Raw genomic sequence first — 25,323 nt, 5'->3', positions numbered from 1 at the left:
GGGTCTAATTGTTTTAGTATCACCCAACTAGCCGGACAGAAAAGGCAATAATAAAGTTAGCAAATGCAAGTTGAAGAAATATTTATTTGGGAATAAAACGAAAAAAAGCGTCACGCTTTTCGCTACTCGAGGACTATTACTAATAGTCCTCTACTAGCGTAGCCAAACAAAATGCAGGATTTGCATTAGTCCACTAGTTGGGTGATACTAATTACTTTTAGGATACTTCGCCCTGTACATTTTAAGACGCGACTTACGCTAAAGCAAAGTTTTCATTTGAGAGTGACGTTTTTGTCGACGTAGCTGTTGTAGATATTAAGGCCTGGCCAAACCCTCGCAACATTTCAACGCAACATCTTGCAAACATTGTTGGGCACAACATGTTGCATAAGTTTGGCCACCCTGTTGCCATTGGTAAAAATCCGGATTTTTAGAGTCAAATGGGGTTTTTAGAAAATTTAAAGATTTTTTTCGACGATAATGTTTAGAAAAATACAGTGGATAGCATGAAAGCAGATTTGAGTGGTTCTAAGAAGCTCCTTCCACTAGCAGGGCGCGTGCGTACACTTCGTAATCCGCGACTCCAGAGCTTGCCATGCGTGCGATACAACGACTTTTCCGATGAATATTACAGCGATCGAAATCGTGCGTTAAATTGACAAGGGCGGTCCAAGCGGGCTCTTGCCATTCAAATATTACTGGTCAGCGGTTTAGCCCATAAGTTGCGTTCCCTGCATGCCTTGTTGGCATCACTCTAAGGCCTGGAAGCATAGGAAGCGCAACATTAAGTGCCTGCATGCAATCTGACCACAGGTCAAAAGAATCCCGCATTTTATGCAAATTGTATGATTATTTCGAAAAATAGTTGGATAAATCAGGATTTTTAGAGGTAAAATTTGGATTTATGGACATGTTTTGGAGAATTTCCGGATAGCTTTTTTGGCCATTTTTTGGGATTTGTGTACTCGGCCTATATCATTGCTAGTTTTCAAACATGCGCGAAACTGGAAATCCTTGCGGCTTTAGTTTCATATGAAAAGAAAGTTATAAAATAAATAACAGGTTTTATCCATGGCTAAGTACCTAAGAAAGGGTACGATAAAAGTTATTCGCTTACTAAATGGGATTGTTAGGAAACTTAATCAATGACGGCGGCAGAACACAATGACTAAAAAAAGTCGTGCTGCGCGTGCCGCATGCATTTCAAATCCTGTTCCACGCGCGGCGCGCATTTCAATACGCGCATCTTCTTTGTTTTGTGAAGAAATGTTTTGTTCTGTAAGTTATTAATTATTTGCGTATTTTCCGAGACGATGAACAAGAAAAAAAAAAAAAAACAGGAACAAAAGTAACAACGCATAAAGACAATTTCTTTCGCCTCCGCCACATTCAAAGTTGCCGGCACCAACTTCAATGCGAACGGAAGCCTTGTACTATGAAGTTCTTACTTAGAATTACAAACTTAGCGTCTGTATCTCATTACAAAATTATTGCGTCCAAGAGCCTTTCCTTATTCATGGCATTTTTTTTAATGTTCTGCACAGATATAGTCCTTTGCCGTTTTCTTTTCTCGTCTAAAACGTTTATGATTAGTATATATACGCGGCTTGCTACCGACCTAACAATTATCTAATTTGGTTTTATCAACATTAGCCACTTGCTAGTGGCTAATGAGATATCTACTGTTTACGTTAGTCAACATGGCGGAAATCTATAAGTTACATCTATCAATCTGGTGGCAATGACGCAACACTTTTCGCTTGTTATGATTCGTTAAGTGTACCCTTTGGTGAATAACTCAACTATTTTCTTAAATTTGAATTCAAAAGTTTAAATAGAAGGTTTGTACGTGACGTCATCGCCGCCATGTTGGTGGGCGAAAACAACAGATCTCTTATTAGCTTCTTTTGTTCGTCCACCAGAAGTCGTACATTTCTCTATTGTTATTGGTGTCTCTAGAGGATGGTTCAAAACATCCTATAAAGGCATTGTAATTTGTTGTTTCTTGCTGTTAATACATCTAGCACGTTTTCCGTGTGACGTGCTCAAGAGCTACCATTTCCAGAAATGCTTGAAATGAAGCGTTAATAAATATAACTTTGAGGATTATTTTAAATAGTCTAAAAACGCTCTCGATTTTTGCAAACTAGTTGTGCAACTAGTTGTGCAATGCAACTTAAGACTTTCGTTTGTCAAGGATATTTAGTATCTCTTTGCATTTTTCCTGCGCGGTCTCTAAAGAGGAATGAGCTTCTTCAAGAACCTGTCAAGATAAGGACAAAAGGAGTCACTTTAGCTCAGACAAGCCACAATCTAAAGGAATATCAGCAATAAAGCATCCTTTTCGGAGTTCCGGGGCTACATGAAGCAGTATGATAAACAGGGCAGTGCCTGACGGTTCAGACAATCAACATAGATCAATAAATGATGGATCATAGCCTGTTAGAGAAGCGTGACGCAATGCTTCCCAAGACGTTGCGTGACGCTTCTCCAGCAGCTGGCTACGATCGATCATAGCAACCAAATAGCGGCTGCGGTGAAGCTAAACATATCAAGGCTATTATTTGAGCCTAAGCCGTGTACTTCTTTATACACATCAGAATACAAGTCAGTCAAAACCCACATGTGAATTCCATTCGGAGGATTTCCTACAGAGAGGATCATATAGTAGAGAGGGAGGAGATTTGGAACGACAGGCTGAAATGTACGTTTTACCAAAACTTAAAGAAACTTGTTAGACTTTAGCTAATTTCCCTTCTGTTACCTACAGATATCGGGGAACTTATCAAAAGAGAGGTCGGACCAGTTGGGATAAGAATATTTTCAAGCTTTTTTAAGAAACAGCACCTTGCCCTCGTGTAGTTTGGCGTTTTTTGCCTTGAAACGTGCACCGCGCATCGGTGGCTCAGTTAATTGAGCACCGGGCTGTCACGCGGGAGGTCGTGAGTTCAACTCCGGCCGGACCAACACTCAGGGTCTTTAAATAACTGAGGAGAAAGTGCTGCCTTTGTAATTACGTCTGCAAATGGTTAGACTCTCTAGTCTTCTCGGATAAGGACGATAAGCCGGAGGTCCCGTCTCACAACCCTTCAATGTTCATAATTCTGTGGGACGTAAAAGAACCCGCACACTTGTCGCAAAGGGTAGGGCATGTAGTTCCCGGTGTTGTGGTCTGTCTTTGTATATATATATATCTTTCTGTGTTACAGAGGGCCATGTGTTAGAAAATTCTTTACTGGGTTAATCATGTATTACCCTCTCGAAATAAAGAACATTGTATTGTATTGTATTGTATTGTACTTAATCTCTCTCTTTAGCATAGCGCTTACGAAGAACGGGGAACGTATGGCTGAAATGTGCTTTTTACCAAAAATCAAAGAAAGTTATTACATTTTAGCTTTTGTTGACTGTTCTCTACAGACAATGAGCAATTTGTCAAAAGAACGAAACAAAAGTGAGGATAGAAGAATTTGCTTGCTTTGATGATAAGCAGCAGCTGGCCGCTTGTCGCGTTACGGACGAAATGCTAAAATCTCTTTCATAATTGTGCTTCAGGTACGGATCACATGTTTGAGTCTTTTCGCACTCGACAGGAGTTCACTCGGTTTGACTAACCTGCTTGCTAAATGTTTCATCAGTAATGTCGTTCAAGTTGATCTTAACGTTATAAAACGCTCCCCACACGGCTGTTTCAAGACTGCGAGCACCAACCTATCACCAAAGAGAAGATTAACAATTTAACCTTCGGTTTTATTGGGAAGATATCTGTCGAAAAGCAGTCTCTGTTCTTCAAATGTTCTAACCGCTGGAACATAAGAACCCTTTTGTTTTGACAGCCACTTAGGTCCAGGTTTGCATATTTTCGTTGGGCGCACGCTTTGGGCTCCACCTTGGACCAGCTGACCACTCGCCTCGATTTCACGCGAGGGCCTCGTGCCCATGTGTTAGCCAGCTACAACTGTGTAATGTTTGCAAGCTCAATCTTGAGTGATGAACTACTTTAAAAGACAATATAACCGTTTCAATTTTGGTTCTACTATAAGTCTTGTCCTTTTGAACAACCAAGGCCTGGCCTTTGTTTCGGCCATGTCGTACCTGAAGATCAGATTTGCTGTTTACGTTTCCGACCTTTGCTAGCTCCACCATCGGGTTCCACACTTTGGTTGCAGTTCTGATGACAAGGAGAGGAACTTGGACAGCATTTCTGAGTCCGTCTTGTAACGCCTTTTCACGCCTGGGATCGGAAGAGCGATTGATAATATGCTTAGAGGAAAATGTAGTATCCGACTGAAAAGAAATTGATTTCAAATTGAAAATTTCGCTGGTCAGTCATAAAAATCCTTACACTTTTTCCTCCTCCGGGGTACCCTTGGACAGTTTCTTTGCTTCCTGTTTAAAAAAAAAAAAAACATGCTAGTGACGTTGTTTTAATCTTTTAATTTTTAGTTTCGGAATTTGACGGGAGAAGTGTTTGAACCGTCTTTTTCACATTAACTTTTTTAATATTTATTACAACAGTTGTTGTTACGTTATTTCGTTTCGTTGATTGTGTTTCATTAGCCCTGAAAAGCCTCTATGTATGTATGTATGTATGTATGTATGTATGTATGTATTATTTGAGCTATCACGGGTTTTTTCGCCCGGCGTTTTAAACTTGTTCTTGTAATATTAGTGATGCGAATTTTTAGCCCTTTGATTACCAATTTTGAAACCTTGTGTTATTCGAAACCTCTGATCTTCAATTTTTCTCATCCTACTGTCATCGTTAAGCTTTGTGAAAAAGATTTCCTCCGTTTTTGTATTGTGCAACTGTCTCGCTACGTTGAACGCGAAAGTCTGGGGTGAGTTTCGTTTCTCTCGAAAAGCGAATAGCCCACTTTCGATATGTTAAAATTCAATCCTAAACAAAAGGCATCATCTCGAGGCTCTGGGGAATAAACTCATACAAATCCTTACATTTATTCTCCAGAGCCTCGAGATGATGCCTTTTGTTTAGGACTAAATTCAAAGCTTTAGCTCAATCAGGCTACAATTTACCATGAATCCACTAAATGCCTTCGTATCAGCGTCAATCATTGGTATGAAGTCCAGCATTGCTTGCCTCAAGGGAGGAATAAGACACCTCATCTGTGAGTCAAGTGATTCGAATTTCTTGTTTCCGTAGGAAAGCCAGCCGACCATAGTTGCTAGGGCAACACCCTAGAGAACAGGTGAAGATCTAAATTCTTCAAAAACGTTCTTTGAAGTACTATGGTACTATGATCAAAAAATCATTTCCCTTTTTTCTTCAGATTTTGAAAGCGTGTTCGCTCAACACCTAACTGGCAAAATTTTGAGCTTTCAGTTTTATCCGAAGGCTTTTCATTTGGAGTGTAAGTTTTGGATTTCACGGTCCGCCATTACTCACGTTCAAAACAGACCGATTGGACATCAGAGGGTTGTATCTAGAGAAAACGACGTCATTTACACCCTAGCTGAAAATTTCAGCGTGTAAACGCAATTTATTATATATGCAAAACACGGGTTTAAAAGTCGGAATGCCCGAAACTCCCGTGTTGCATATTAATTCAGCCGCGTACACACGCATTGCATTCTTAAAATAGTGAGTCTTGACGTCATTTTCTCCTCGACCCAGTTCTCTCAAGATTTTAAAGTTAGTAATGGCGGACCAATAAATAAGAAAATTCTAGTTAAAATAAACAGGTGTCTATTTCAAATCAGAACTTCACACTTGGGTCAGTGTTTAGTTAACATAGTTTTGAAATCCAAAGAAAAAAAAAGAATTGTTTTTTTTGGTCGTAGTACCACCTTAAACTTGGTTAAATTCATTTATGGAGATTGATTTAGAAAGCGTCGGTTGGGATCATTAATTACTGCGCTAACTGTCATCAACTCTGGTAATCGCCACCGAATGGAGAGAAAATTTACCTGAAATTGGAATGTAAAGCCGCCGATCCTTCCGACTACGACTCCGCCGGCCAATTATGTCCAAAAACGCACCCAATCAGATACACGCCCAATTTTGACATCTAACACGAAGTGCCTCTTTAAGTCTTAAGCCGTGTTCACACTCAACGTTAATTATGATCAATGGAAGTATAATTCAGGCTATCATACTCCATTCAATTTTATTCAATTATGGTTCTGTTCACATCTGCGAAAATTCAAATACAATAGGGTAACATCGCAGTGTGAGACAAAATGGCGCCGTATCGAGTGGCTGCCACGGTCATCATCACAATGCTTGAGGCGAGGAGAGAACCAAGGATAGCTTCAGAGAACAGAAGATGACAAATCCAAATCTTCGCTCCGTATAGCGATTAGAAGTTTCGTCTGCTCATACCACCACGTGTTCGCCATTCTGTTCAATTACGCACTGTAATTACTTCAAACAGCCCCTTTGAGGTTGTTTTAAGGAATTATAATCCAGTTATAATCAGGGACTGTAATTAGTTGATGTGAACCCATTTCAGATTTAATTCGATTATAATTCGATCACAATCGAGACCTAATGTGAACACGGCTTAAGCCTTTCTCTGCGCATTTCCAACAATGAGGTTAAGGGTGAAGGTTAGCGTTATTTTCAGTTAGCTTAGGGCAAATGCAGCTGTTTATCCCTACATGAGGAGCAGCATTCGGGGCGGGGGGGGGCGCTTATGACGTTGTCTGTATGAATTCCGAGATAGAGTGGATGTTGAAGTTGGGGCGAGGAGCAAGGGGACACTTCGTGACGCTTATTCAAATCGAAGTAAATCTAATTAGGTGCAGTTCTGGACATACCTGCCGTAGGCCCGACGATTCCGATTTCGTTGCTTGATCGGAAGAACTCTCGTTAATTGGTCGGAGGCGCTCTCGCGACTTTTCCATCGTTATTGAAAACTAATCTCGGGAGAAGAATGACGAGAATTTTGAAACGAATTCTCTACTTTCTCAAATCCCATAATACACCTCTTTTACGCCCCAAAAATTTGCATAGGCATTGTTTTCGACTTCTCTTGGAACATCTTTATGTCCCAAGAGAAATCGAAGACAATGATTATGCAAAATTTGGGGGGGGGGGGGGGGGGTAAACAAGATGTATTACGGAATTTGAGAAAGTACAGAATGGTATATTTTGATGCTTACCATGGCTGCCATGGCGGCAGATGCCGATCCCCCTCCAGGAGCAGACGAGCGTGATCCAAGACTATAGATAAATTGCCGTAGAGGCAATGACACCAAAGGCCCATCCTCGGTACTATCCACCAGGTACCTGGTATGGAATAAAGAAAAATCCTACTATCAATCCAGGCAGTATCAATCTTCAAATTCGCAAATAATCTGATCACATTTTATAGAGTTTACTTTCCGATGGATTATCTGCCTTATCATGCATACAAAATATGTCGTGCTAAAACTGCCTTCAATTGATCCTCTTCCGGAATAAGAATACGTGGAGTGATGATTTAAAGTAACAAGGATAATAAAGATATGTTTAAAATAGCATTTTAGCAGGTGTTTGACAATTGTAATGCGAATCTCCATAAAAACGAAGGATTTCTAACTATTTTTCCATGTATTCCTATTTCGGAATACGGTCAATCGAACACAATCGGAGACATGCAGATTACTTCCCGGATATTTGCGAGATGCCGAGAAAAGCGGTTAAACGAGCTTGGGCACCCGCTGCGATCTATTGCATTTTCGTTGGCGAGAGCCTTCCAGGCTTTTGGATGGTCGATACCTAATTTAATGTCTTGTACAGGAAAATGACTTTTAACATAAAATTTGGAGTATATGTTGGCACATGTGGTCCCTTGAGCGGCTACGCTTTTTCAGGTTATAATTCTAGAATATATGAAATTTAATTCATATATTTGAACTGAAAATTTAAAACGGCTTCCGACATTTGCTTCAACACCCGTTCGATTTTTTTAAACAACGATGCTGAAACCGGTCGTCCCCTTCAATCGTGTTGAAACATGTTGAATCGAAGTTGAATGACTTTAAAAGCCTTTAAACTTTGCTTCATGCAACAACCACCGAACATTTCTTTTGTTATCGTAAATGTCGATTAAAGTTGAAGCCGTGCGTTTGCCTCCCTCTTTCAACATAGTGATAAGCTCGTGTGCACTAATCGGTCTTTCAAAAAGTTTAAAGGAGACGAAAACACCGGTTGGCGATTATTTTCACCAGGCTCTTTTGCATCTGTAAAATGCAACTAAATACAGCATGTTTCATGATCCGTTCCAGATTTCGTGAAATCTTGAAAAGTTTTGCAAACAATCATTTTTTTTTTACTCATCGCAAACTGAGGCATTCGTAGCTGTTTACATGGTTTAAGACCCTTCAGATATTTGAAAATGACCTGGTGTAGCCTGCCAATGATAACGAATTCAATCATTATTTCCATCAAGATCAGAAAGCAACTGATCGCATGCAACAGAACTCCTGTTGCTCCTGGGGAAAAAACTCAGCTATATAACAATCAACACTAGTACTTACTCCATGAGTACCCGTTACATATGAATTGGCTACAGCCAATCTCATATCCGAAAACCGTGAATGAAATAATCGTTTCACTAACAACGTGTGACTTTGTTGGACTGTGGAGAACGAAATTTAGCCAAATTCAGCGACTGGAAACTGGCAACCAAATCAAGCCAAACATAAAAATAACTACTTAAGGAGGCTCCCTTGAGTTTTCAGAGCCGCGCGCAAGCTGGGCACAATTATGGCGCGTAAAGCCTGAATCGCTCGTGTTTTTCTGATTTTTGTGACGTCAGCGTGACCAAATCTGAATTAACTGCTAATTTTCTTGCGTTCCCTTCGGTACATTTTTTTTTTTAATTGGCTCAGTTCTAACCACATACAGTTCCTATCAAATACCCTATATTTGTTAAAAATCTGTCAGAGCTAATCAAATGTATTTAGAATCAAGGGAGAACTGTGAAGAAGTCGTGGATACATTGCTTACAAAATGGGAGTTCTGTTGCATGCAATCAGTTGCTTTCTGATCTTGATGGAAATAATGACTGAATTCGTTATCATTGGCAGGCTACACCAGGTCAATTTCAAATATCTGAAGGGTCTTAAACCTTGTAAACAGATACGAATGCCTCAGTTTGCGCTAAGTAAAAACAAGGATTGTTTGCAAAACTTTTCAACCTTTCACGAAATCTGGAAACATGCTGTATTTAGTTGCATCAGAAACCAATAAGGGTTGAAACGTGTAACGCGCGTTCACAGCTTCCGAATATTCAGTGTCAACTGATTGGTTGAATGTTTAAGTGCTAAGTACCATATTTGGAAACCCCTCGCTCTTGTTGTTCCAAATATGGTACTTAGCAAATTGAATATTCAGAAGCTTGTTTCCCAGCACACAAGGGGCCGTTACACGTTTCAACCCTTATGGGTTTCTGGTTGCATTCAGTGCATTTTACAGATGGTGAAAATAATCGCCAACCGGTGTTTTCGGCTCCTTTAAACTTTTTACAAACTTGTTAAAATTCTATGAAGTACCAGAGGATAGCCATTTAGCTAAGAATGAGTGAATTCGTGTTTGATTCTTATCGCAAAGAATGCTTCGATGTTCAACTACAACAAGGTGATACCGAAAACATCTGGATATTTCTCAACTCTGTAAACACAGCTATCGAGTGGCTTAAACCCCGTCTTCTACATTTAAGGGCCTTCAGCTTTTAAATATGTTTACAAGTACACCTTACAGGTATTGAATATAACCAATAGAATGATGAAATAACAACAAACTAAAAGTGCAGTAGTTTGCTTTTGGTGAACACAGTTGTCACTGTCGACGGCAATATCACGGCGTGCTCCTTTGCTAATACTGGACCTATGAACTTGGTGGATCGAGGAGAAAATATCTCCTGCATTCATTTTCAACACACATAGCAAAGTGTCACCTTTAGTCTTCCACTAAGCAATGGCTCGGTAACACATGCTGACTGCAACGAGTATCAATCCCATCCCATCAAATCGATACTGATCGTCGCCATATCGATTTGAATTCAACTGAGCGAGTGACAATTGGCATATCTTGAAAAAAAATCGATATTGGTCGTTGACTTATCGATTAGTCTTCCCGAATCCACGACTAAAAATGACAAATCACAAAATATTGGCAAAACCGTCTGAACGACCTTGACTTTTTACCACTTCAAAATGTCAGGCAATATCATTTTCATAATGTGGCAAAGAATAAGAAAACTTCACCGAAGAAAAGTTTAAATATTAAGGAATTTAGGTCAAAAATAAGAATATATCTGCCCGTCATTAAATATGATGTTGCCATGGTAACGGTCATAATCCAAAAAAACTGACACCCAAAAAAATAAGCCTTGTTACATCGGTACTCATACTGATAAATCTCTACAGGAAAAACTTTAAGAGAAATTAACAAGGTTTCCTTTTGTAACTCGTGCCCTGTATTAAATGAGGGGGATTCGGAAATACTGTAGGGAGCCACCTTAACAAATTAAGGGAAGGTTTGAATAACACAGCAAATACAAAAGGAGGCAGTGATGGACAAAATTGAAGAAGATTAAAATGGATTGCAATTGTAGTTTCTGAACTGTTCAGCCTAAAATTTATTCCAAAGTTTACCTTTGTTGTTTGTAACTTCAATCACGTATGCTCGACAGACAATTTATTTGTTTAAAAGTACTTTCTGGGTTAACGTTCAGTTGCATAGCGAATAAGGGCAAGTACTTGGTAAAACTACACAAAATGAACACCAGAAAAATCTCAATATCCGAGATTGAAAATTTAACGAAGAGGAATGCTCTGGACAGTGTTGGGTGTTTCACTTCTTTGTACATTAAAGAAATAAATCGATCTTACCTACGATCGCGCGCACTGTACTTACTCAATTATTCTTGTTTTGGGATCGAAAGGAGTAACTGAGCTCAGGCCAAGTCTTTCTATGACCTAAAAAGAATGAGAAAATTAAAACTCTTATTCCTTCCACTCGTAGATCAGGCTACAGGTTCTGTGTTCTACGGGACACCATGCCCGCTTGCAAGGATACCTTGTGTTACCACAACGACAACGCCACGGCAAAGAAAGAATAGGGACTTTAAGAACTACGACAGCGACGTCGATGAAAACGTCACCTCAGAATGTAACTTTGCAATATCGTAAGTTTCTCGCGGTTAGGCTATCTACTCGTTCGCGTCGTACAATGTGGGAGAAGTATCCTAAAAATAAATTGGTACGAGTGGGTTCTGAGCAAAAGTGGAGAATGAAAGAACGCTCGCGTTGTCGTCTAAACCTCAAATTTGTTGTGCAGAGTACCGCACGAATATTTGCTAAAATGCGTGCCGCACGTGCAACACGATTATTGATATTGTTGTTTTGTGGCGTTCTCGTTGACGACTGCGTCGTAGATCTTACTGTCCCTAATATTACTGTTAAAAACAGGAACAATACTCGTGCTTCACGCATTACGAACTTCCGTACATATATATATCTTTGCTGTGAAAATGACCAAATTTTAGGTTTTGACAATAAGGTGACGATGATGCTTACCAAGCGGATCTTTTGATCTTCGCAAAGTATGAAAAGGTTTTCATTTTCAATGAAGTGGTCTGCAGCTAAAAGCATGGCACCCAGAGGAACAAGGCCAACAATTTGCGATCCACAAACTGCAAGCTTTAATTCCTGCAAAAAATTGAAAACGGATGGGTCTTTATCAGTTCAACTGTTTGGCTTGACCCAACTGAAAGCTGTTCGGAAAATTTTTAAACACCAGATTTAAGGCGCTGTTCCAAAAATAAAGGCGCTAGGAGACAAGTCGAGGAAACCGTTACAGGAAGTAAAATTGACTTGTGCAAATGGCGTCAAATTTGTCCGTTTTTAAGAGGCAAAAGAGAACCTGGGATTTGTCTAAGGTCCCGTTCGGACCGAAAATTTTTGCATCCGCAATTCTTTTTTTTTCGGATTAAAAAATATCCGCGTCAACATGCACGTAGCGTATGCAATCGTTTTCGAATCGGTCCACACTCATCCGGATACACTCTAGTGCCCAGTGCTTTGGACAAAGATTTTGCTCGTTGAGCATGCGCAAAATCGTATGTTGGCGCCGTTTTCTCTGTTTTGTTACAACATGTTCTCGAAAGTGGAATTACGATAATCATGTAATATCACCAAGCGTTGAATATATGATAATCATAATTACATACCATATACACTGGTCTAAGTCCCAGGACTTGTGGAAACAGATAAAAAGAAAAAAAAAGAAAAAGTAGACGCTGGACAGGATTTGAACACAGAGCTTCGTCTTAAAGGAACAGCTTCTATTCACTAGACCACGATGAACAACTTACAAAGATTCTTTAATATTTGTTGTTTGTTGCCTGGCATCTAGAATAGGATCACTATAATTCATCAATGATTGGGGTAGGGTCGTACCTCTTTGTTGAACACTACAATTATTTCATTGGCTGTGTAGTGTCGTACTTCCTATTGTTTTCTGTGCTAAATCCGTTGTTATCTTTGTTCGTTCTATTGTTCTTTTGGCCAATCCTGAAGCCCGTTCAATTAGGTACGATACGACCCAATGATTAATTAAGCCTAAGCCCTGATTTCAAAATGGATAGCTTTGTTTTAAAAGAGGCCGGACCTTTTTCGTTCGTTGTCTAAAATAATTTGTTAGTGAGTGTTATCGCACGTTTACAGCCCGGTCTTATGACAAATAAATTAGATTATTGTGTTTAAAAGTTTTGTCTAAGCAAACGGCGACTCGGTGGTTTAGTGGTTAGCAGCGATGACAGGTGAGCTAAAATGATCGTAGATTCGAGTCACGAGTCCGGATACCTGGGTTATGTTTTAAAAAATGTTCAATTCCCAGAATTTCTTTCCAACTGTCAGTGTCATGAAATAATGATGACAGTATATTCAAAGCCGGTTGATACTATGTGATTATCGTAACAACAATCTCGAGAATGAGTTGGTTTTGCTAACTAGTTGCACGAGAGAGTCTTTCAGACGTCACGTTGATTTATCTCACCAGGGAAAACTGGATCCGATAGTGTTGCGTCAGCGTATTCGAGAATTTGCGCAGACGACCGTCCACAGGTATCCGAATTCGCAGCGTATTAAAAAATTTCCACTCTGGACACCGTATTCGAAAATTTCCGGATAAGGCTACTGAATTCGCCGGGTATGTGTGGACGAAAGCCGTTTTGGAACAAAGAAGGCTGATAGAAAAATTTCCGGATATGTGGACGGAGCCAAAACTGCAAAAGTTTTTTACATACGCGTGTTCTAAGATAAAAGTGAGAAAATTAGAGTTAGCAGGGTTCCATCTACGATTTATCGTTTGGGGGAGAAGTCCCGAGTGGAAAAAGGCCACGAACTTCCTAGGGTTCCGGGGGCATATATCATAATTGTCATTGTAAAGTAAAAAGAAATGTTAGACATTTTTTCTTAAAACCTCCAAACTGTTAAACTAGTGGTAAACCATTCCAGAGTCTAGGTGCTACAGCACAAAATGCTCTTTCGCCATATCGTATAGTGTTGGTACGAGGAAGTACTAATAAATTCTAAGAACTAGAACGTAGTGTTCGTGTAGGCTTGTACTTAATGATGAGGTCAGATAGATAAGATGGTGCCAGATTGTTTAAGCACTTGAAAGTAATTAGCGAAGTTTTGTAGGTTATACGCCTTTCAACAGAGAGCCAGTGAAGCTCATGTAGAATTGGCGTGATATGATCATGTTTCTTTGACCCACTAACCAGATGTGCAGCTGCATTTTGTACTGATTGGAGATGCTTAATTAGGTATTTAGGGAGACCAGTTAAGAGAGAGTAACAGTAGACCAGTTTGTTCATAATGAAGGCATGGATCAGAATTTCCAATGATGATTTGTCCAGGTAAGTGCAAATCCTCCAGATCTTCCTCAAGTGCCAGAATGAGGTCTGGCAGACAGAAATGATATGCGTCTCAAAGGTGAGGGTGTCATCAAACGAAACACCAATATTACGACAGTAATACAGTAGCAGTACAGTGAAGCAGTACAGTACAGGGTAAGTACCTTTGCATCCTTCACACATTCCTCAAAAGCAGTGTGTATGTTGGTCTGATGGTAATCCAACAAGTTTAAAGACACCTGTGCAAGATTTGCTTCATCCAGGTACCATCCCATACCCTGTACCTCTGGAAGACGGCCAGGCTGTATTAAATATGTAAAAAGAAGGAAATAAACACAGATAAACCTCGATTTTGTACAGTCCTTAGAAATAAGCTATTTGTTGCCAACGAGTCAGCTGAGCAAAGATGGGAGGCTGACAAGGCGGCAGCCTTGGACGTCCCTGAACCCTTCACTTGTTTTCTTTTTTGTAGATTTCCATATCTTTCAAGGACTCATTCTCTAAGAAAGTTTTCAAAAATATCAAATGCTGGTTTTTTTACGAGCACTAAAAGTGACTTAAAATTTAAAATTTTCGTGTGTTGCGGGCTCATGAGCAACTCGGCCATGAAAAGCATCCAATATTTGATACTTTTTAGCTGTGACGTTAAAAAAAGGCATAATGTCAAAGCAGGAAGTATTGAAAATATAGACTGAGCAACTTTAAGGAATATTTACAATTGGTATCGAAATATTTCCTCCTCAGAATCATCATCATCATCGTATTTCCTGCTGGACACATGTCTGGCCTTGGGGCGCTCCTGGTGGGGTTAGATTTACATCCACCAGTCACATCAGATCTGTTTTTGTCACCATAGCTCTTCTCACTTGAGCCCTGTCCACACCTAGAAGTTTTTCCATTTTTTTCCATACTTTGTTTTGCGTCCTCAGAATAGTTTTCCGAAGCACATACCGAAGAATATTTGTCAGATGATACGGAAAGCCTCAACTTTCAAGAAATTAATAGCGCGATGTCCCTTTCTTACATCACACATCTGATTATGGGCACTTCTGGCTGAGTGGGAGACTTGTGCGAACGATAGGTGAAAAAACCATCAACACTGTCTTCACTTTTAGCCCTCGTAAAATATCAAGATTCAGTATTTTCGATTTTTTTCTTCTATTTTCTATTCTTTTTTCTCCAAAGATACAGAAATCTTCCAAAACAAAAAAACACAGAAGGGTTAAGGGCACTTTAATAGAGTCAAGTACTCCAGAAAAAATGCAATGTAAGATACATGTAAGAAAAGGGAACAAAGGCCGCTTATTATGTGACTTCAAGAACCAATGAGTGAGTGTTTTAATACGTGATGTCATTAGACAAACTGGCATGACACAACATTGTTCATGTGGATATTTATGACCCAGTTCGGAGGTGAGTGAAAACACATTTTGCGTTTTTTTTACCATTCTGTTGTGCACACTTAAAGATTTTTATATTCAATTTCGTTTTCTTATCAGCCGCTGTAATCAATTCGGCCCACGTGTTTATATTTGTCACTGTTAACTTTGATAAGTTAAATTGCCGGTTTTTCACAAGCTCTGCTCCACAGTGAGAAAGCCCACTGAGAATTACATGTATGTTCAAGAAAAATCATGATACATCCCTGATGAAGTGGTGCAGCTTAGCTTGGACGAAGAGACTAAAAGTTCTAGATCTAGTCAACTTCACTTAGTCAGAACATCACTTCTGGGCAAAAACACGATGGGATGCTGAGAATAAAAACCTAGTTTAAAAAGTTTGAAATAACTAGAAACAAGTATAATGGTGAGAATAAAACAAGAAAAAGCCATTTCCTTGCCTCTTAATTTTCTTTTATTAAATGCACAACTAATAATGACGAATCATTACGTTTCAAAGGGTTGTTGTGTGGTGCCACAAAATTTCCAGTGCAATGCAAGGTGAAAGTTTCAGTTTCAGTTTCTGGTTATCTGCCAGTTTATTGGCCAGAAAATATTTCTTCATACCACTAAAATAAAATTAACAAAATACATGTAGGGTACATTTTTGCCTAGCAAGGGAGCTCATTTTGAATCCATATGGATTCTGTCTCTGATGAGCTTTAGATTCAAAAATACAAATGAATGCAAAGACTGGAAAAAATGAAATAACTAAGAATAAAAGGAATGCAAAAAGTGGATAGATAGTTCCATAAAAAACAGGGAGAAGGGGGGAGGCAAGGATTAGGACGTTATTTTGTGATTAATACAATAAGTACCTGATCTGGCCCCCTTCCTTGTGCTCGTAGGTTCAGAGCCAGCCGATGTGCTTGCTCCTTTGTGCCTAAGATGTTAATATTGTATGCAATCAAGAACTTTCTTGCACCTGCTATAGTGGCTCCCCATGTGGGAAGGAACTCCACAGGGCCGTAGTCTGGTTTCCATTCTTCTTTTTTGATCTACAGTATGGACAAATAACTGTTGTGAATAAGTAGTAAGTAGTAAGTAGTAATTATTATAGCAGCAGCAGCAGCAGCAGTAGTAGTAGTAGTAGTAGTAGTTTCCACGAAATAATCTGCCTATTTTGCACAATCTGCCTATTTCACAAATCAACAGCTCTGGATAAAATTACCATTGGCTGAATGAAATTATCAATGATTAAATCTTGTAAATAAACTTGATTAAAATTCCCCTAGATTTAAGCACTGTTCAGCACTTGTTGGAAGCACTGCATTGTACATCAAACCAACTAAAATTTAACACAATGATGGGGATTTGAGGAGGGAAAATACCAGTTGAAAGTTAATTACTTAAAGAAAACGTCTTGTAGCAAAGAACAAATGAAGGTCAGGAATTGCACCCGGACCACACTGGACTGCCAGATTTCTCACCAGTACAAAAAATCCACAGTACTCCTCTAAACTTTCTACATCATTCCAGTGTTTCTTCTTTTTTCCATAAATCTGGGGCCTCACTTCCCAAGTCAAAGAGGAGAAAACAGTATCCACACTAACCTTTTCAGAGAGTCCTTCATACTCCCCTGCCCTGATCTGGGGTACAGTTTTCCGATAGTCTTTGTTGGATGCATAACCATACAAATAAACTGCAAAGAAATAAAATTGCCTCCTTGTAAAATTATTGTCTTTTAAAAGCAGTGTTCTCACCAGGCCACGCCCTTGCGGGACTCCCACAAGAAAAATAGAAAAGGTGCTGCATTAAAAGCCCTTCTTTCATTTTATTCTTTGATTTCTTTTAGATAATTTCCCTATTTCACTGATTTCTTTTTCAATTTTAATTAATTTTTAATACGTACATGTATCGGTACATTTTCTTTGTAAAACACGTTTCGGCACTATTTCAGTGAGTGCTCTGCATGAAAAGCTTATTACGGTAACCATAACCATTGTCACTTAACCGGTACCATTATCATTATCAGTGCAATATAATTATTTTATATAATAACCCAAGTTATTCAAGGATTTTGATTGGTTCTTGCCCATGATCTATTAGAGGACAGACGCACGATTGACGTCACAAAGAACAAAGTTTAATTCTTTATTAATATATAAAACAAATAGATTCCATGTTGCCGTGGGTCTGTTCAGTAATAGATCACAGAAGACGTCAGAATGTGGTAAGAACATCAGTGACACACTCGGCTATCGCCTCGTGTGCCACTTTTTTGTTCTTACCACATTTCGACGTCATCTGTGATCTATTACTGAACAGACGCACGGCAACATGGAATCTATTTGTTAAATTGATAATAATATTATATTATATTATTATCAATTATCAGCATAAAGCCATTAAATACACCTGCTATCCTGTACCTGGAATACCGAGCTCTAAAGCTGCCCTCTCTCCAAACATTTTTGCACATTGTACACAGTCATCCATGGTTGCACCTTGGACAGGGATAAATGGACACACATCCAATGCACCAAGTCTTTTGTGTTCCCCTGAGAAACAAATCAGGTTCTACAGCCATTAAGTTTTAAATAGCTATGCCTAATGGAAACTTCAAGCCACCCTGAAATTACTAAGGACAATCTTGCAATACAGTGGCTCAATTGGACAATCATGAGAATTCTGAGACAACGTTATGATAACTAAGAAAAGTCTATTTGTTTGTTTTAAGAACGGTGCCTACTATTGTTATTGCGCATACGTTGTACGCAACTCTAGATACTCAGATTTCCTGTCGGTGATGCTTACAAATGCAGGGATATCTTTGCATGGTTTAAAACTACGCAGAGAAAGTAGATCTTTGTAAGTACTCTTGTATTTGAGAGCTTTTTACAAATATTGTTCATGAATTATCTTTGAAAAATGCATGGTTATCCCAAATTTTCTTGTTAGATTTCAATAACACTTGTTAAAATCTACCTTTTCTGCATAATCATAAATCGGGGCAAACATACCTTTGAATTAGTAGGCACCGTCCTTAAGAGTCTAAAAGATAATTATAATAGTCTTTTGCATACACAATTCACTTGTAGGGTATAAAAGTGTAAACTAAGAGATTACTTTTTTTCAATGATGACTTGAAGGTACTTGTACAAATCTGAGCTCTCCCAATAAGAATAGAATTCACGATTTTCTGATTATAAATAGCTCAGATGCTCTATCACTGTGCTATAGGACGCTTTTGGGGGCAAGACTATTCAACTTAGTTCAGGGTAACATTATTGTCCGTCTTCACTGCTAAGACTGACATTGACAAAATAAGGCACCAGTCACACAGATGCATTAATTTTAAGATGATGGCAAACATTAACCCCTGAGATAATTGCAGAGATGTATTTTTTCCCTATGATTACGACTTGGTGATACTCGGAAAAAAAAAAACCAGAATGCTCTTCGAGCCCTTGACCTTTCTAAGATAATTGAATTATTAACAGGTTTTTAAGAGATTTGCATCGCGTTTATGTGAAACAGCAAACGGGATATGGTGAGGCTGCTACTTGTCATACAAGCAATAGAATTCTGTAATAATAAGTGTCAAGTGTATTCAGCCCTAAGGCACTTATTGAGAACACTGTATATGTTATGTATGTTGATTGGTTCTCTCGTGCTACGTGATTTTTACCATGTGCTCTCCTCAAGTGTGTTTTTTCGGTATCCGCCATTAAACGATATCAGTTGTGTTTATTGGTATCTAGTCTGTTGTTATTCTCCCCTAAACACCACAGTATTGAAATTGAATCAAATCAACTCATATCAAATCGTAGGTTGGTTTTTGAGGAGAGGGAAGAACCCTAGAGTACCCTGATAAAAACCTCTTGAAGCACAGTAAAGAACCAAAAAAAAAAATCCACATGTGACCCAAAGCCAGGGAATCATTGGTAGGAAGCAAGTGCTCTCGCCACTACGCCATCCCTGCTCCTTAATTCTTTTGAGAAGTTACTGAAAACCTGTAGCCATGAACTGAGATCAAACAAGTTTCTTCAAGTATCGGCAAAACGCGAATTTTACTCTCCCATTTGACGCGATGCTGAATCTCTCTCTCATTCCGAAAACATATAGCTGTTCTACATACCGTGATGCCTTGTCATGTCGATTAACTGCATTGCACACCTCGCTCCATTCAGAGCACCTTCTACCACGCTCTCTGGTGAACCGACGAACGTGTATACCGTCCTGTTTGTGGACATCCCTGGGTCCACGTCAAGAAGAGAACATCCTTCCACTGAGGCAATAGCTTGCGCTATAGCGTCAATCACTTCTTTGTTTCGTCCTTCGGAAAAGTTCGGAACACATTCTATGATTTTACCCATGGTAGAAATAGTCAGTTTTCGGCAGGCGTTACTCGAAACGGTGATATGTCTGAATGCGATAGACTGGGTACTAAAATGTTTTAAATAAACGGCGGATGATGGCGGAAGACTTAACTCAAACTGCTGGTTTTATTTCGCGGCTTAAAGCCATCGCAGGCGGGGTTGAAGCACAAGAAACCTTTCAGGTGCGAGTGTTGGATATTTTTAGGTACATTATTGACAAGAGCTTCCCGATCGTGGACCCCGATTTCTCGGATGCTTTCGACATACTGATCACGGATGGTCTTTTCAAAACAAAATGTTTGTTGTCACCAACTCTGAATTCTCTCGTTTACGACAACAAACTGAGGAAAGACTCTGTCGTGTCAATCACTGAATGCAGTTCCTTGATCGACGAAGAATCATTGGAGCAATCACCTTGTGTTATACTTCAAGGCATTGAGATTTTAGATTCAGCACTTTTAGACACGCAAGATCGTTTTGAAGATATTGTGTTTTGTGAAAATGCAACTCCAAACGAAAAACAAGATTTGCCTTTGTTAGGGTCCCGTGGGTATTACTTGCCGTTGCGGAACGATGAAGACTTTTTTGGATCAAAGTGGTATAGTGATCCAGACTTAAAACTGGTAAATCCGATAAGTAATGCAATTACAATCGCAGATCTCGATTCTTTTTGGAAAGCTCTTCCGCGGCCATTTCCAGCATTGATCGGCAGGATCGTGAGCAAAACAAGGCTGAATCACTACGGAAAATCTTCAGATAAAAAGCGGAGATATCCCTACCAAGTGTCCCTCGAGCTAGAAGATAGGACAGCAACTGTAACGGTGTGTATCTGGGATTACTTGTGTGTCCTGCTCTACAACTACCTACAAGTTGGCGACATTGTAGCAATTTTGAACTATCGTGTTTCCCGGAAGTTTGGTCCTCGAAGTAATGCTGTGTACAATACGTGCGATGCTGTAAATATTGAGATCTCTGTGAATCCCTCAAACCCGGTTGCTGAGGTATATAAATTACCCGAGGAGGAACTTGGTCCAGAGTGGAGATTACCAGATGTTCCATATAGGTACGGTGTACATCCTAACATACGTCATTTAATGAAGAGAAGTAGAATTGATCACTTACTTAAGTATGAACATTTAAGGGCTCTGAGACAGAGCCTACGGATCATCCCCCTTTTCCGAAAAGACCAGAGAGTCTAAACATTTGCAGATGTCACCCCAAAGGCGGCAATTTCTCCTCCATTATGCGCCGATCAAATTGAAACTTCAACATCCCCCCCCCCCCCCCCAAAATCCGGGCAAACCCCGGGCATTTTACTATCTTCTGTGCCCAGGGAGTGGGGAATTTGACCGTTGCCTGCGTGGGGTGGGGAAAATTGAACCGGAAGTGTCAGGTTTCAAATGATTTTTTTTCGGGTGCCGAAGTCACTAACATCTATAAAACACGTGTTTGGACGAAATGGAAGAGTTTAAAGGAAGAGATATAGCATTTGTGAGTGATTGGCTTACAAAAAAAGGTCTTTATTAAAGACGGCAGGAGCCGACAACAATTGTTCTTTAGTAGGGTATGACAGACAAATCCGAGGATAAGGTAGGGCATTTAAACACCATGTTGGCCCGAGGGGGCGGGAATTTTAACGATCTAATCTTCAAAAGTTCAAATACCCGGGCTTTCCCCCCCCCCCCCCCCGGGGGAATGTTGAAGTTTAGAGTTGATCGGCGCATTATTTAAAGACCCTAAAGGTCCGAGCAAATGTCTTCAAGATCCGTTCGATTTTGTTGAACAGCATTTGCACCCTGCCTCTTCAACCGTGTTGAACGTGTTGAATCAAAAAAGTTAAAGCGATGAATGAGTTTAAAAAGTGTTTAAATTTTGCTCCAACAACCATAAAACCTTTTCTTTTTTATTGCAAATGTTGAAAGTAGTTGACGCCATTTGCATTTTTTCCAGGGCATTTTCATTTTCATTAGCTTCAGAAGTTGCTGAAACTGCGTCTGAGATGTTTTATCTATGAGTAGATGTTTCGATTGAGTAAATAGAATAAAATGTCATATGATTCTTTTTAATTAAATTAACCTTTTAAAAATCCCTCTCCAGATTTATAAGTAGGAGATCTCTGTCAAACTATCCATCAGGATTAATCTTTGATGTTGTTGGAACTGTGGTGTTTGTCGGCCGTGAAATCCGAGAAAGAAAAGGAAGTAGTACTTCATTCTGGACATCAAAATGGGTTCACCTCAAAGATGGTAAGGCAGTCTCAAAATTATATTCATTGTCGGAGGTGGTTATGAAATAATTTGAGGCGCTCGAGGAGGAAAGGAAAGGGAATTTAAGATCTGCAACGGCGACGGTCGACGAAAACGTCACCTCAAAATATAACTCTCCTTTATCATAAGTCTTTCGCGATTTATTATTCAGTCTCTATCACGTCCTACAATGTGGGCGAAGTATCCTAAAAATAAATTGGTACGAGCGTTTTCAGAGTTAAAGTAGAGAATGAAAGATTCCCTGTTGCATGCTCACGTTGTCGTTTCACGTCGTCGTTATGCAGAGGACCGCTAAGATACTTGCTAAAATCCGTGCTGCACGTGCAGCACGATTACTTATGCTCTTTTAACCAATAATATTATTGCTTTGTGGCGTTGTCGTAGTCGTAGCCGTCGTCGTTTCTTAAATTAATAGGGAGCTTTAGCAACGACGACGGGAACGGCAACGAGAACGTCATCTAAAAACATAAATTCGCGTTATTGCAATCACTTCGAGACTATTCCAAGCTTTTTAATATGACAAAGGTGTAGCAGGCCCTCAGGAATGAAAGCGTTATGAGCGGCGCTTAATTTAGGGGAGAAAATGAAAATTTATCTCCAAGTGCTGACGTTGTCCATAAATCCTCCAATTTGGCTATTTCACGTTGTTGTTTTGCAGACGACGGCAAAGAAAGAGACAAAAATGAAAAATGCACGTGCAGAGCGTGCAAAGCTACTGTTTTTGCCTACTAAATATGCAAATTTGTGACGTTCTCGTTGCCGTCGCCGTTGTAGTTGCTAAAGCTCCCTAGTTACTCCCTATTTTACGACGGCGACGGCAACAACAACGGCGCAAAACAATGATTTCATTGGCTAAAAGAGCATTAATAAACGTGCTGCACGTGCAGCACGGATTTTAGGACGGATTATTGCGGTACTCTGCATAAGGACGACTTGAAATTACCAAATTTGAGGTTTTGACGACAACGTGAGCATGCAATAGAGAATCTTACATTCTCTATTTTCTCTTTGTAACTGGTCGTACCAATTTATTTTTAGGATACTTCGCTCAAATTGTAAGAAATGAACGAGATACAATAATCGCGAAAAAATTATGATAATGCAAAGTGATATTTTCAGGTGACGTTTTCGTTGAAGTCGCCGTCTAACGACGTGAAATGATCACATTTGAGGTCACCTGGAGGACGAGAGCACCTGACGATGATTTTTCAATTTTCTCGCTAAATGTCCGCACCTTTCTCACCAATTTAATTCTTGGAATGTGGACTCACACTTTCCAATCCGAGACTTGGAGTAATCGCAAAATTATTACAGTAAGGGGAAATAATATTTTTAGCCAACGTTCTCGTAGCCGCAGTCGTCGTCGTCCGTGCATAAGGTCCCTATTATGGGATGCCTAGGGGGGCAAATACATATTAATTGGTATCCGATAATGTCTTTCGAAACAATATAAATCAAAATGGCCGCCGTACAGCCGTATCTGCAAAAACGTTTCTTGGGGACACTTAAAACTGAAATCAACAAATTAACGCAAATCAAATCAAATGTTGCTTTTTGGAGATGAGGGGAAACCGGAATACCTCTCGGTGCAGAGTTGAGAACCAACAAACTCAACCCACGTATGACGCCGACTCTGAAAATCGAACCCGGGACACATTGGTGGGAGGCGACTGCTCTCTCTCTCTCACCACTGCGCCAGCCCTGCACGATACATAGATTAAAGCTTCGCAAATTCCCCACTTCATCAGTTTTACACGACAGTGCATGTAGCGTGGGAAGAACTGTTCCTTCGACAATGAACGACAATGAGTCCAATCCGCTAACGTTTTAAGGCGTTCTGCAGCCGTATTTTGGTTCGGTTTGTGGTATTTTGATTTTTGAGTGTCTGGTTAGGTAAGGTTGGATTGGGCGAGATTTAATGATAAGGTGTAAGCACAGATTTTAAGGTATTGTCATTTGTTTTGTAGGAACAAGCTCTCTGCCAATCATCCTTCAACTTTATGCCTCTTCGCAGCCTGCACAGTTTGACTCCATTGCAGTTGGAAACATCCTCGTTGGTGCTCGCATGCTTCTCAAAATAGAGACTCTAGACTCCAAACACCGCAGATGCTGCTTCTTCACCACAACCCGTGAAACGCAACTATACGTTATAAAGAAACCTTCCGACGCAAACAACAAACCGTTCTCGGGCTTTGGTGTCATCGAGGAATCCATCAAATGGCGGCAGTCACTCGAGGCTAAACAGCTCCTAAGAGAGTCTTGTAATAGCGGCTATTACGACTTTCCACCGTTGCCGCACTCGCTTGAATCGTACAAGAGGATTTTTCCTCCAGAAAAACCGATGGATTTGATCACAACAGTGAATCTTGGCTTTGTGCTGAAGGAGTTACATTATCGCGAACGCGTAAGACTACACATTCAAGCTACTATTGTAGCTCTGGAATTTGTGCCTTTTGCCGACAGCGAGACATCTTTGCAGCAAACGTCTGGCGAAAGTAGTTGCTCGCAACTAAGTGAAGTTCATGTTGACGATGAAAGGGAGCAAGCGTCGTCATCGGCTTGTTCCGGTATTCAATCAAGTGAGTAAACGAAGTGTGGCATAGTAAATATAGGAGCCCACTCTTTAACTCGAAAGGTCTTCCAATATACGTTGTTAGGGAGCTTTAGCAAAGAAGAGAAGCGCCAACGAGAAATTCACTTGAAAGTAAGCATTAATTTTGCGTTACTAAGGTAGGTTCACATATTGGTCTCTCGACCAATCGTATCGCAAAGCAGATGCATGCGGCGCGGGAAACCGCTAGCACGTCGGAGGCACGATTACTTTTGTTTTTATTTTACTTCTGATTGGGTGAGAATGTGGCGCGAGATTTCTGAGCCAATCACTACGAGTATCAGTGCAAACGAAAGCAACAACGAAATTGCTTTTGACAACCGTTAATCATGAAATTCTGGTTTCATTTTTCAACGAATTGGAAGCGGAGATAGGCCTGCCGAGGTTCGGTTAGAGCCACCTGGATGGAACAAGCATATAATAGGGACTAGTTCAGATCTGACCTCCCTCCTTTAGGCTCATTTTATGATTGTTCCAGTACAAAACCGGCTTACTGGTAGAGGGGAATCATTGAATAAATTGCTTCGCCTATTTAGCATATAGCCAATTTCTATTCCCGCATGTAAGAAACCAGAAGTAGGTATCTAAAGTGCATTTCATAAAAAAGTTCTTTGTAAACGTTTGAGCCCGATATACAGAATAATCTTTGAGAAGTATTACTTTTGGAGTTCTAAATCTTTTAAGGAATGCATTTGCGCCTTAATGCTTTCGCTGCGCAATAATATATCAGCCTTATTTGTTGCTAGAACTTTCTAGTTTTAGTTCTGCACCTTCTGACAGGAGACGGGAATCGGTCGATAGCTGCAATGAAAA

General features: G+C 39.9%; 2 protein-coding genes across 3 annotated transcripts in view; one reads left to right on the top strand and one right to left on the bottom strand.

Moving 5' to 3' along the window:
• Positions 1–1,349: 1,349 nt before the first annotated feature.
• On the bottom strand, positions 1,350–19,723 carry LOC138012759 (formimidoyltransferase-cyclodeaminase-like). The gene is made up of 13 exons (XM_068859648.1): positions 19,392–19,723; positions 17,683–17,811; positions 16,864–16,952; positions 16,129–16,308; positions 14,036–14,173; positions 11,530–11,661; positions 10,868–10,929; positions 7,126–7,252; positions 5,038–5,199; positions 4,346–4,389; positions 4,096–4,234; positions 3,616–3,711; positions 1,350–2,263 (listed from the first exon to the last, which is right to left on the bottom strand). The coding sequence occupies exons 1-13, from the start codon at positions 19,627–19,629 to the stop codon at positions 2,177–2,179; spliced, it is 1,623 nt and encodes a 540-aa protein (XP_068715749.1). The 5' UTR covers positions 19,630–19,723; the 3' UTR covers positions 1,350–2,176.
• LOC138012758 (RPA-related protein RADX-like) overlaps positions 19,607–25,323 on the top strand; it is an 11,283-nt gene continuing 5,566 nt past the window's right edge. For both annotated transcript variants that reach the window (XM_068859647.1, XM_068859646.1), the window contains exons 1-3: positions 19,607–20,695; positions 21,730–21,878; positions 23,867–24,478. In XM_068859647.1, the coding sequence (XP_068715748.1) occupies positions 19,725–20,695; positions 21,730–21,878; positions 23,867–24,478 (1,732 nt within the window). In that variant the 5' untranslated portion in view covers positions 19,607–19,724. The remainder of the gene's footprint in view (positions 20,696–21,729; positions 21,879–23,866; positions 24,479–25,323) is intronic.

Source organism: Montipora foliosa, chromosome 8 (genome assembly GCF_036669935.1).
Source record: "Montipora foliosa isolate CH-2021 chromosome 8, ASM3666993v2, whole genome shotgun sequence".
NCBI lineage: Eukaryota > Metazoa > Cnidaria > Anthozoa > Scleractinia > Acroporidae > Montipora > Montipora foliosa.
Note: the sequence above shows the minus strand (reverse complement) of the source record. Positions and strands in the feature narration are given on the sequence as shown.